Raw genomic sequence first — 14,151 nt, forward strand, 5'->3', positions numbered from 1 at the left:
ACATATCTTCTATGATGAGCCCTGGCTGGATATAGAACAGTCACTGTGCAATAATAAATCTCTGACAGCATGGTGGGAGTTTCTAAAAATGACTGTCTTCAGTAATTGCACGCAAACATACACACATCTGGAAAAACTTCTCAGATTGCAGTTGTAAAGGAATACTTGGAACATATATTTGAAGGAACAGACTTTATTCCATTCAACAAGTTAGTTATACAATATGGGATTATCAAGAATAGATTTTTTTTAAAGCAACAAATTAAATCTTTAGCTAAAAAACTGGGCCTTAGGGTGGGCACTGAACAGCATCCAGGAACTGCTTAATCAGCCTCATGTCTAGTGCTAGTTCCCACTTTTAATGCAAACATAAGTTTTTAAGCTTTGTCAAAACCTTTTTTTTTACATTTACATCATTTTGTCTGTGAGGTTTCCTTCTTCACACCTGCAGCGAGGATGTGTCGACTCAGACTCCTGATTATGTCCAGCAGAGATGTTGAAAAGATGAGAAAGATCCATCAAGGACACAGAAACTGTTAGTGCCCACTCAGCTCTGTGAAACATCACCTCAGTCAGAGTCAGCACCAGGAAGTCCAAACTAACTACATCTGTTCTCATTTGTTCGTCTCAGTCCTGTGATAATTTTTCAAATCTGATCCTTACTGTGCTCAGCTTTGTTCTAAAGAAAACACAACACAGCTCCATTAACAGCAGAAAAACTCATGATGAGTTTACAGGCTGACTTTAATGTGTTTCTACACATTCTTGTCCTCTGGTCATGTGAGCATGTGGTTTGTAGGAACGCTCTTCTTCCTCGGAGGATCCACCTGTGCTTCCTCTCCTCTCTCCTCCACCTGTTACAGTGAGGGAACGTCCTCCATGATGGAGGAGCTGCTGCAAAGTGCTGAGAGTTTCCTCCAGAGTGAGACCTCTGTCACAGTTCAGAGGATCTACGGCAGCAGAGACCTTCATGGACACTAAAAGTCTCAAACACACAACAACAACATCACACTGACTCCACTCTGACATCACTGATCAATAATCAAAGAACACACAGATCAAACTGATTGATCAGCCATCAGAGGAGTCGGATCAATGGAGCTGCTTCTGTTCCTGATGTCCCCTGTTTGATCCTGGACCTGAACTCTGCCTGCAGAGGAGACAGAAGACAGTCAGACACACACACACACACACACACACACACACACACACACACACACACACACACACACAGAAAGACAGACAAACAACAAACAAACCTTTGATTTTAAGCTGCACCGTTTTATATCTAAATCGTCCGTTCCTCCTCACTTCACATTCATATCTCCCACTGTCTCTCTCTGTGGGGTGTTTCAGGGTCAGACTGAGATCTCCAGTTTTCAGCAGGTCTTCATTCATCTTCGTTTGGTCTCTGTAAACCGCTTCCTGTTCTCCAGGCTGGTCAGAGCCGTTTTTATACACGTGGACCTTCCTGTATTCAGGTTCATAGCGTACCCACACCACTTCAACATCTTCAGGTAGGTTTTGTGTGGTTTTGAAGGGCAGCTGGACAGACTCCACCCCCTCCTTCACCTCCACCTGACAGTCTGAGAGGACAACAAACACAACATGAGCTGTACAAAGTGTGATTGGTGTTGACAGAGCAGCATCATGTGACTCTTGTTCTGCACTAAATGAAGCGATGGAGTGGCGCCTCCTTCAGGCAGAGAAACAGCTCATGGAGAGAAATAATTATTAGAGCAAAAACAAGAGTGGAGCTGCAAATAAGGCCGAGAGGAACGCTGCAGAAAACTGTTCATGTGTGAATTCATCACTTCATAGATTTATTTGAGCACTAAAATCAGAGCTGCTTCTATTTCTAATATGACAGCTGTACATTAGAGCTGGAACACTTTAAATGTGAGCCATAAAAACATGATACTCTACAAGTGCATTCAGCTCTGACACTGTCACATCATGAAGGAGACGTGGAAATCACTTTGTTACACAAATCAAAGTCAAATCAATTCTATTGATGGAATATTGTGTGATCAATAGACTGATCAGTTTCTAATCTGTCATCTATCAGCTGGAAATCCAGCAGTGTCAAACAGACTTGGCAGCAGATTAGGACCAAACACAAACACATTGAGACTTTTTCTTCATCAGCAGTTGCAGGTAAATTGCAGCAACAATGCGACTCAGACAGTTTCTCTATAACTGCAGGGCTTCCTGCGCTGCTGTTAGTCAGATACAGATCAACAGGTTGTGGATAGAAAGCAGATTCCTTCAGCAGAGGATCCATATCACACTTGAAGGATGTCGCTGGAAACAATCAGTGAAAATGGGACACTTTGAGCCAATTTGAGCCTCAAACTCTGAACATAACCTGCTGCAGACCAGCTGATGTGTTCAGTTACCATGGTGAGGAATTTCACAATAAAGGAGGCGACGCTCTGTCTTTTCCCGGCCCGACGCTCTGGGACATTTTAGACAAGTTTCCTGGCAGAATACGATCCCGTCCGGAGGCCGACACCATCCTTACCCACATGGGCACAAACCGGATTCCAAACAGCGCTCCCACTTCCTCAAACTGGACTTTGTGTGTCTTTGTGAGGCTGTGAAACAAGCCCACCATAGTGTTTGTATCTCCGGCCCCACTCCCACCTGTAGCCGTGGGGCGTTTGGGATGGCTGCTCGGCCTCCACACCTGGCTCTCCTCTGTGTGTGACTCCCACAGCCTGGGCTTTAGAGACAACTTCAATGTTTTCTGGGACAGGAGGCATCTTTCTGCAGCAGATGGGCTCCACTTCAACCAATCAGGAGCCAGATCCTCTCTGCTAACATATCATATGGAGTCCAGCGTGCAGGAAACACTCCATCAAGTACCTGTCCACACCTGCCCACACCTGCTGACCGCTCCGTCACTGACTGACGTCCCCCAGGTCCTAGTCCCTATCATCTCAGTTCCACTCTAAACACTAATACATGTTCAGCTGGACTCGGAGCCTCTGGAGACATTTTGGATATTCCAGTCATAATAACTAACAGGACAGTTTGTGCAAGGTGGAGAAAATCTGCTGCATCATCCCAGTGATGAAGCATTCAGCTCCACCCTACAGTTTCTCTGCTGCCTCCATCCACCTTGGTTCACTTTGCTCTTCTTCATGTTGGAGCTCTGAATAGTCAGGCTTTTATTCTGAAGGATTTTACAACTTCCCGTCAGCTTGATTTGAAGTTTTGAACATCAACATGCTGCTTGCTAAAATAAATTTATTTCTCTCCTTTAATTCATTCTAATAAGCACAGCCCAGAGCTCTTTGGAGCTCAGTGGAGCGTCTTTGAAATCCTGCAAGTTTTCATCAGATTACGGCATCGAGTGAGGAACGTCTTCACTTTCTAAACTTGCTGAAGGATCAGATGAATGAGAGGAAATCCAAAACAGCAGCTCCTGATTCTTTTCTTGATGTCCCCGACCCCAGCCACAATATCTGATCTTCTTTTCTGCCAGTCTCTGTGGAGGACCTTTGAAGGACTGTGGCACAACTGAAACGCTCATCAAGCTGTGTAGATATGATTCCTCCAAAGTTCCTGAGTGAAGTTTGGGATGTCCCTGCCCCTCGGCTGCTTCCAATAATGAACACTTGTCTGTCCTCTGGCTGTGTCCCAGAATACTTAAAGACAGCCTGTGTGCAAGCACTCATCAAAGATCCAGCCTCCATCCTTCTGACTACAACAATTACAGAGCCAGCTCAAAGTTTCCTTTTAGAGCAGAACTTTTGGAGAACACTGTCTGTCTGAAGCTTCTTGAAGCGTTACGTCCATGCTAGAACTCCACTTTGACTCTGACTGTGGATCCTGCTGAAGCTTCTCCAAATAGTGGAGAAATGAAGACCTCCACAAGATCAGCAGACCCAGCTCAACAATGTCTGCAGGTGCTAACAGGTCAATCTTTGAGACGCTGAATGTTCCCAGTTTCCTGCTGTGAAACTAGAAGTGATGACTATTATTGTAACAGCACTACAGCTGGAACTGCTGACAGGGCTGGAGATGAACTGGATTCTGATTTCAGTCACAGTTTTGGCTTTCAGTCGTCATCAAAACACTTTGTTTCATTCATGTTGCTCTGAAGCTTTCCTTTCTTCTCATTGACGTGTTATGAACCAATCACAGCCCTTTCCTTTTCAGCACTCTGCTTTTAACATGTTGCCCCTCAAGGCAGACGTGTTTGTTTGCTCCGCTCTCAGATGCCGACTTGTTGTTTGTTATTGATTGTCTGTGAAGGTTCTCAGTCATGGTAGACTAAGGAACTTGTAAAGAAAAGTGTCTGGACTTCTTGAGTTGCTTGAAGACGTTTCACCTCTCATCCGAGAAGCTTCTTCAGTTCTAAGGGTCAGTGGTGGAGAGTCCCAGATTTAAACCTAGTGGGAGTTTCCCCCCCAAAGGGGGACAAAGGACCCCCTGATGATCCTCTACCTAATCACATGAGCCAAGATGTGAAAGCGGATGTGGGGCCTAATCAGCCAGAGTTTCGGGTGAGCTCATTGTGGAACCTGGCCCCACCCTATCATGTGATTTCCTGAGGTCATATGGCCCAGGATCTTAGTGGGCGTTAAGGCGTCTGGGAAGGGATCTCAAAACTGGATTAAAAATGGCAGACAGTTGGACAAAGGTCACTCTTTCGAGGATGCCAACGTCCACATTTTGGACAAAGAGGACAGATGGTTTGAAAGAGGAGTGAAAGAAACTATTTACGTCCACTGTGAGCGACCATCTTTGAACAGAGGCGGTGGTTTACGACACCAACTGTCTGCCAACCCCAGGAAAGTGCTTCGGAGACAATGACATAAGCGAGGCAGGAGGGGGGGGCTCCATGCTAGGCTAAAAGCTCGGATCAGACCACCACCGCTACCCAGCCTCTTGTTAGCCAATGTGAGATCTGTGGAAAACAAACTCCATGAGATACGAGCCAGGATCCCAACACAACGGGAAATTAGAAAATGCTACGCTCTTATTTTCACCGAGACCTGGCTCTCAGACAAAGTCCCAGAATGCGCCATCCAGCCACAGACCCACTCCGTATACCGAGCGGACCGGACTGCAGCTTCGGGTGAGGCTATTGTGTGACGTGTGTGTGCGTTGATTAATAACTCGTGGTGTGGAGACGTACAGACTGTCCACAAGTACTGTTCGCCAGATGTGGAGTTTTTAATGCTGAAATGCTGCCCCTACTATCTGTTCTCACAGTTGTCAGCTGTGTTTTTGGCCATTGTTTACATCCTGCCATGAGCTGACTCCACGGCAGCGCTTGGCAAACTATGGCATCATCAGCGCATGAGAGACTACTCATTTAGATGCTGTTTTTATCGATGCTGGTGACTTTAACAAATGCAACTTACAGACTGTACTCCCAAAATACCACCAACACGTGGCCATTCCTACCCGTGACAAGAACACCCTGGATCATGTCTACAGCTTTCAGGGCTGCACCATGCCCCCAATTCGGACAGTCTGACCACATCTCTCTGTTCAAGTACCCGACTTTCAGGCAAAAACTGAAACAATCGAACCCTGTCACTAAACCTGTGAAACTCTGGACACCAGAGACTGAGAGCATCCTACAGGACTGCTTTGCACAAACAGACTGGGATTTGATTCAAACTGCATCCACCATGGAGAACTGCTCTGTCAACATACAGGACTATGCTGAACATGTGACTGGGTACATCAGCACCTGTGTTGACAATATTGTGCCCACCACACAAGTCAGAAAGTTCCACAACCAGAACCAACCTGGATCAACAGTCAGGTATGGCACATGCTGCGTACTTGGTCTCTCGTATTTAGATCAGGCAATGAGACAGAGTACAAAGCTGCGAAGTAAGGACTGAGGAAAGTCATCACTGCAGCCATGAGGCAGTACGGAGAGAAGCTGGATAGCTTCTATTCTTCTGCTGACCCCAGGCGGATGTGGCAAGGCCTGGAGCACATCACAGAGTATAGGGCCAGCACCAGCAATATCAGCTCTGCAGGCAGTCTAATGGATCATCGCAATGCATTCTACACCCGCTTAGAGACCTCGAGACCCTCCAGCCCCAAGGAGGAACAACCCCTGTAAGGCAGTATGACCAGACAACATCCCGGAACGGGCCCTTAAAGCATGTGCCAATGAGCTGGCGGAGGTTCTTACCTCCATCTTCAACCTCTCCCTCAGCCAGAAAATTGTCCCCACATGCTTCAAGACCACGACCATCATCCCTCTCCCCAAGAAAAGCCCAGCCACCTGCCTGAACGACTATAGACCAGTTGCACTCACTCCAATCATTGCAAAGTGTTTTGAGAGAGTGGTGCTGGCCTACATCCAGAGCAACATCACAGACACTCTGGGTCCCCTGCAGTATGCCAACCAGCTCAATAGGTTCACATCAGACACCATCACTGCTGTCCTTCACTATTTACTCACCCACCTAGAAAACACAGACTCATACATCAGGGTACTTTTTGTTGATTACAGCTCCACCTTCAATACAGTCATCCCACACAAACTCAATCACAAGCTGGGAACACTCGGCCTACACCCCACCCTCTGTGACTGGCTATAGGACTTTTTGACTGGCAGACTCCAGTCTGTCAGGATCGGCAACAGGACCTCAGCCAGTCTTATTACAAACACTGGTGTTCCACAAGGTTGCGTCCTCAGCCCCATCCTCTACACCCTGTACACTCACGACTGTGTCACCTCCAACAAAGATAACATCATTTTGAAGTTCGCATCACTGGAGGGGATAAAGTGGTTTATAGGAGAGAGGTGGCCAGTCTGGTGTCATGGTGTGAGGACGACAACCTCAAACTCAACACTGACAAGACAAAGGAGATGATATTGGGCATGAGGAAGAAGAGGAGGCCTCACCAGCCACTGTTTATCCAAGGCCTTGGAGTGCAGAGGGTGAGCAGCTTTAGGTACCTGGGCGTCTACATCTCTGAGCACCTCACCTGCACACTGAACACCACACAGCTGGTCAAGAAGGCTCAGCAGAGGCTGTATTTCCTGAGGAGGCTGAGGAAATTTGGTATGTCGTACAAGATCCTCAGCAGGTTCTCAAGCTGCATTGTGGAGAGCACACTGACCAGCTGCATCACTGCATGGTACGGCAGCACTACTGCTGTGGACCACAAACGCCTGCAGAGAGTGATAACAACTGCGGAGAAGATCACCAGGACTCCACTGCCCTCTCTGCAGAGCATCTACCATCGCAGAGTCCAGAGGAGAGCTGCCTCCATCCTCAAAGACCCCACACACCCCCAACACGCACTGTTCACACTTCTGCCCTCGAGACAAAGGTTTAGAAGTGTGAAATCCAGAACATCCAGACTCAAAAACTCCTTCTTCCCCACTGCTATCAGACTCTTGAACAGCTGACCTATTTTAACAGTAATAATCATTTTTGCACATCAGGACATCCTGCATATTAAGCTATAGCTCTTTGCACACATCCATATTTTGTCTCCTCTTTCTGTCTTTATTTATTTATTTGTACTATTTGTATTTATATGTTCATTCCTATTGTATATGTTAACCGGCATCTGTAGGTGGACAGCAGAGAAAGAATTTCATTTCACAGAGAAATGCCCTTTTCTCTTGTGACACATGACAATAAACACTTTGAATCCTTGAATCCTTTCACCCCTCCCTAAAAGCCCAAATTCACTCTCAGTTGAGTTCAGCTGGAGCCAAGATGACACAGAGAGCCTTTGGTCCATGAGATCTATCTAGGAGACATCAGTAATATCAGGTTTGTGTGAGCCGTCCTGTAGAACACTTACATACAGCTGCTTCTGTCTCTGATCTCTGAGTATCTCTCAGCTTCAGCTGGGACTCCACCCAGGTGTTGGTTGGTTGACATGTGACAACATCTAAATGACTGAATCAAACTGTTTCAATGGTCTCAGCAGCTTTAAAACTATTGATATCTATACGTTTACATTGATTTAGACTAAACTAACAAAACTATTGATTTGATCTAAACTCAAATCATGCCAGAGGCTTTTATTTTAAAGTTAGGCTCATTTCAACTCCATTTTTAATGGTCTTCTTAGTCTGTTCATTTAAACACACAGTTGCTCCGCCTGACAGTTTTTGCTTTTAGATCAAAACATCAGAGAATTTATTTTATTTGAATGAACTGAAAATAGATTCAAACTAAAAGCTTTTAGAGAATAAACTCCTGCATGACCTCTGACCTTTGACCTGTATCTACAGCACTGACCTCTGACTTTCAGCTCCACTTGTTTCTTCAGCAGGATGTTTCCCTCCCTGCTGTAGACGGTGCAGGTGTAGGTCCAGTTGTCTCCATCTGTGGGGTATTTCAGGGTCAGACTGAGATCTCCAGTTCTCAGCAGGTCTTCATTCATCTTCGTTCGGTCTCTGTAAACCTGGTTCTGTTCTTCAGGCTGGTCAGACCCGTTCTCATACACGTGGACCTTTGTATTGTTATCCCTCCACTCCACTTTAGCGTCTTCAGGCAGGTGAAGTGTGGTTTTGAGGGGCAGTTGGACAGACTCCACCCCTGAATCCACCTCCACCTGGGGGACTGAGAGGACAACAAAGCACAACATGAGCTTGGATGGAGACATTTGTGTTGACTCTAACAGGCTGAATGCTGCTGCTTCACTGGGAGAAGTACACTACACTGCGTTAGAAAAACTGCTGCTTTCAAGTGCAGAGCAACAAACTATTTGAGCTGATCCATCTTTATTAACACAGACAAAGATTTGTGGATCAGCTGCTGTTTGCTGCTATAGATATAATCCAGCTGATGTGGGAGAACTACATGTGACACTTTTATGCAGCCATGAATCTGACTGATTTCTTTCCATTTTCAAAGGTTGATGCATCAGTTAAAGTCCTTAAAAAGCTCAGAAGTAAAGAGAAAGGTTGGTTAAAGCAAAGAGAGGCACTGGCAGCATTTAAGACACTAAACAAGAGAAACAGATCAGAGAACATCAGACTGAATAAGTGGAATAAAGTGAAACAGAGAACTAACGCTCCCTAAGAATGGAGCTGTCAGAGGAAGAGAGCAGCAAACTGAAAGTCTCTGTTAGCTGCAGAGCTCTGAAACTTCACACAGCTTTGGATGATAACATGGAGAAAGGATGTGGAGATTTTCACAGTTCTGCTAGAAATCATCTTCTAGTTATTGGGACTCAGATATGACTGATTATAGATGAGGACCAAAGAAGGTTTTTACTGAGATTTGAACTGACTTAGCTTAGCCTGTGTTTTAGCCACATGCTAAACAAACACATGTTCAGAAACTAGAAGATGTTACCTTTCAGATGAAGTCTCACACATGAACTTTGCTCCTACAGTTCATCTGCTGAAGCTTTTACATTTGGCTGGAAATCAAATAAAAACCAAAACAGCCACAAACATCAGACATGCTAACACTGTAACATTATTGGATGGAGCCCACTGAGACTGAACCACCATCATGAGTCTGACCTCTGACCTTTGACCTGTATCTACAGCACTGACCTCTGACTTTCAACTCCACTTGTTTCTTCAGCAGGATGTTTCCCTCCCTGCTGTAGACGGTGCAGGTGTAGGTGGAGTTGTCTCCATCTGTGGGGTATTTCAGGGTCAGACTGAGGTCTCCAGTTTTCAGCAGGTCTTCATTCATCTTCGTTCGGTCTCTGTAACTCTGGTGCTGTTCTTCAGGCTGGTCAGAGCCGTTCTCATACACGTGGACCTTCCTGTAGTCCTTCCACTCCACTTTAGCGTCTTCAGGCAGGTGAAGTGTGGTGTTGAGGGGCAGCTGGACAGACTCCACCCCTGAATCCACCTCCACCTGGGGGACTGAGAGGACAACAAAGCACAACATGAGCTTGGATGGAGACATTTGTGTTGACTCTAACAGGATGAATGCTGCTGCTTCACTGGGAGCTCACTGTTAGATAGAAAGTGGTCAGTGTGAAGAGGAGACGCAGCAGAAAGATGAAGACTGACAGGAAGAAAGCAGTGAACAGACTGTTGGAGCTGCTGTTAGTGGGACAGGACTTTATTCAGTCTCTGAGGACCAGATTTGACTTGATGAAGCAGAGAAACACAGTCTGAGTGTTTCTGTCACACTCACTTCATCACACAGCTCAGTTTGACAACATTTGGAAGAATTTGATAGAAGCCTTCCTTTAGTAAAAGCACCAATAAAACACCATGAAAACACCTCACTACACACAAAACTGCAGTACTGGCAAATTGGACATAAAGTCTGAAAAGTCAAAGTACTTATTGTGCAGAAAAATGTTCCCATCAGTGTCTATGGATCAATATTACTGCTGAACATGTTTAAGGCTGAGCTCATTTCAAATCCTTTCTATTGTGTTGAATCTGCAGTAATGCATCATATTCTATAAAATCATATGTTTGTAGTGGCTGTCCTGTGAGGACCACGTATCTCTAAATAAACAGCTGTTAATGAGCTCACAAACACAGGCCTACAGCTGGATTTGAAAAGTCCATTCAATAGAAAATCAACAATCACAGCTGGATTCAAAGGCTTGAGCTCTGTGTGACATGGTTACCTGTCAGTATCTACAGGGGATTCAAATATGAAGGAAACATGAAGGTGGTGCATTAGAAAAACTGCTGCTTTCAAGTGCAGAGCAACAAACTATTTGAACTGATCCAACTTTATTAACACAGACAAAGATTTGTGGATCAGCTGCTGTTTGCTGCTATAGATATAATCCAGCTGATGTGGGAGAACTACATGTGACACTTTGATGCAGCCATGAATCTGACTGATTTCTTTCCATTTTCAAAGGTTGATGCATCAGTTAAAGTCCTTAAAAAGCTCAGAAATAAAGAGAAAGGTTGGTTAAAGCAAAGAGAGGCACTGGCAGCATTTAAGACACTAAACAAGAGAAACAGATCAGAGAACATCAGACTGAATAAGTGGAATAAAGTGAAACAGAGAACTAACGCTCCCTAAGAATGGAGCTGTCAGAGGAAGAGAGCAGCAAACTGAAAGTCTCTGTTAGCTGCAGAGCTCTGAAACTTCACACAGCTTTGGATGATAACATGGAGAAAGGATGTGGAGATTTTCACAGTTCTGCTAGAAATCATCTTCTAGTTATTGGGACTCAGATATATATTGGATGGAGCCCACTGAGACTGAACCACCATCATGAGTCTGACCTCTGACCTTTGACCTGTATCTACAGCACTGACCTTTGACTTTCAGCTCCACTTGTTTCTCCATCAGGATGTTTTCCTCCCCTCTGTAGACGGTGCAGGTGTAGGTGGAGTTGTCTCCATCTGTGGGGTATTTCAGGGTCAGACTGAGGTCTCCAGGTTCCAGTAAGTTTCTCTTCATCTTTGTTCGGTTCTTGTATTTATCGTCCTGTTCTTCAGGCTGGTCAGAGCCGTTCTCATACACGTGGACTTTCCTGTTGTTCATGTCCTTCCACTCCACTTTAGCATCTTTAGACAGACAAACTGTGGTTTTGCAGATCAGCTGGACAGACTCCACCCCTGAATCCACCCCCACCTGGTAAACTGAGAGGACAACAAAGCACAACATGAGCTGTAGTGAAGGTTACTAATGTTCTCCTTATGACCTGTTACAGTGGACTTATTCCTGTGCTTGTCCTGTTAGACCTCAGTGTAGACACAACATCTTACTACAAACACTAGAACACACCAGAGTTATTAAAGGAAATTCACTGCAATGGTTTGAATCATATCTGATAGATTCCAGTTTGTTCATGTAAATGAGGAGTTTTCTTCACATAGAAAATTATTCATAGATTTGTATGATTGCCATGCAGATGATGCACACAGTGGCAGTCCCAGCCTGTTTGGCGCCCTGGGTGATTATTTATAATCACCTTTGTTAGTCCTTGATATTTAGAATTGAGTGATCTGTATACATTAGTGCTATTTCTTAAATGTGTGAAATCTGTAACATAATGTATTTTTTGGAGTTTTGTCTGTTACTGTTACTATTTTTACCAACTTCTTGGAGCAACTGTAACGCACATAATTTCCTTAGGGATTAATAAAGTATTCTGATTCTGATTGTTTCAGGATGACCTGCCATGATCCAATGACACATCTGCTTACCTGCATCTTTTGCTCGTTTCTCCTCCTCACCTGATGGCTTTGAACTTTTCTTGTCCATAGCCGTATTTATTTTGCCCTCCAGTATCAAGACCCATCCCCCAACCTGAGAATCACAACATAAACTAACAGCCCTACACATTATTGCGCAGACTCAGTTTGTATAGGGTTTTTTCTGCGATTTCGCACAACCCAGGAAAATTAATTGTGACATAATGGGCTTGGATTGACAATATTATTAATGAAATGTGCTCTATTTGAAAGCACCCCGCTCCCCTCCCCTTGTGTGTAAGACTTCAGCACAGCAGCAGCAGCCAGCAGGGGCACCGAGGGACTTCGGCTCACTGCCCGCATACATGGATGTGATAGAATACACGGAACACATCAATGCAAATTTCAAAGTTTATGTCCAGATGTCTGGTGCTTTTGCGTTTGTTTCTTCCTTTCCATTTCGCAAGCCGGTTATTTGAAGGCACTCCAGTCAGCCAGAGAGTTCCTCGCCGCCCACCCCTCTCCTCCCTGTGGGGCAAGCAGCAGGCGCACCTCGCAAATGGAGCGCGCCCCCGCAAATCGGCGATAGAAAACAGATCGGTGCCTATGCAATGTAGCATGGGTGCCAGCAAAAAAGAATAAAAAATGCTGCCCCCTCGGGCAACTGCCCATGTCGCCTGTATCAAAAACCACTACTGCATACACATTTGATTTTTATGATTAATATCTGTTAAATCAGTTACAGGCGTGTTTTAAAGACATAAAGGCCTGGATGAGCTTTAATCTACTGGTTCTAAATTCATCACATTGACCCTGGATCTGTATATAGCTCTCTGTATCAGCTGTTTGTAACTCTCAACTCTTTCAGCTTCTGGAACAAGTTTGTGTGAGCCACAGTCAAGGAGCCACCAGAGGACACCTGCTAACCATCGGCATTATGTGTAGTAGGAGACACTCACCTGACATCAAATAGTGCCGGAAATAAAATAAAAGACCTCCAGAAACCACAAGAAGAACCAGGAGAACCAGGAGAGGTTTGGCCCAGGATGGAAACGGTTCTGTGGAAAAATACAAAAACAACATGACCTTTGAACTCTGACCTCAATGTCCTGCACTGTATCCTGGTTTTTATCTACATGTCTGACCTTTGACCTGCAGCACTACTTTCTGTCTCAGGATGTCTTTGTCCCTGTAGATCGTGCAGATGTATCCTCCACTGTCTCTCACTGTGGGGTATTTCAGGGTCAGACTGAGGTCTCCAGTTCTCAGCAGGTCTTTGTTCATCTTTGTGCGATCACAGTAACGGTCGTCCTGGTTCTTAAGGTGGTCACTTCTGTTTGAATACTCATGGACCATCATGAGTTCTCTGTCAAATCTCGTCCACTCCACTCTGGTGTCCTCAGGCAGGTCAGGTGTTGTTTTGCAGGGCAGGATGACAGACTCTGATCCTTCAACGACCTCCACCTTAAGTTCTTGGTCTGAGAGGACAGTAAACCAAAATATCAAAATTGCATCTGGAAAGTATTCCCAGTGCTTTACTTGTTCCACATTTTGTTATTCCAACATGGATTAGATTAATTTTCACCTCACATTTCTACACACATAATACCAGGGGATTTCCATGATGCATTGAGTTTTTCCTTTCCAGTCACCTTTCTCACTCACTATGTGTTAATAGACCTCTCTGCATTGAATCGTATCTGTTATTAAGCTCTGTCTCTCTTCCACAGCATGTCTTTATCCTGTTTTCCTTCTCTCACCCCAACCGGTCACAGCAGATGGCCCCGCCCCTCCCTGAGCCTGGTTCTGCTGGAGGTTTCTTCCTGTTAAAAGGGAGTTTTTCCTTCCCACTGTCGCCAAAGTGCTTGCTCATAGGGGGTCATATGATTGTTGGGTTTTCTCTGTATGTATTATTGTAGGGTCTACCTTACAATATAAAGCACCTTGAGGCGACTGTTGTTGTGATTTGGCGCTGTGTAAATAAAATTGAATTGAATTGAACAATACCTCACAATGACAGGGTACTGCTTTAAATGACTGCAAATCTATTAAAAATAAAA

The 14,151-nt window shown here is 44.9% G+C and overlaps 1 protein-coding gene across 2 annotated transcripts in view; it reads right to left on the reverse strand.

Moving 5' to 3' along the window:
• LOC116328660 overlaps positions 1 to 14,151 on the reverse strand; it is a 209,680-nt gene that overhangs the window by 98,082 nt on the left and 97,447 nt on the right. Inside the window, exon 3 of one of the 2 annotated variants that reach the window (XM_039608856.1) lies at positions 13,237 to 13,569. The exons of the other annotated variant lie outside the window; for it this stretch is intronic. Within the exon in view, the coding sequence (XP_039464790.1) occupies positions 13,237 to 13,569 (333 nt within the window). The remainder of the gene's footprint in view (positions 1 to 13,236; positions 13,570 to 14,151) is intronic. 2 annotated transcript variants of the gene reach the window in all.

Source organism: Oreochromis aureus, linkage group 3 (assembly GCF_013358895.1).
Source record: "Oreochromis aureus strain Israel breed Guangdong linkage group 3, ZZ_aureus, whole genome shotgun sequence".
NCBI classification, from domain to species: domain Eukaryota; kingdom Metazoa; phylum Chordata; class Actinopteri; order Cichliformes; family Cichlidae; genus Oreochromis; species Oreochromis aureus.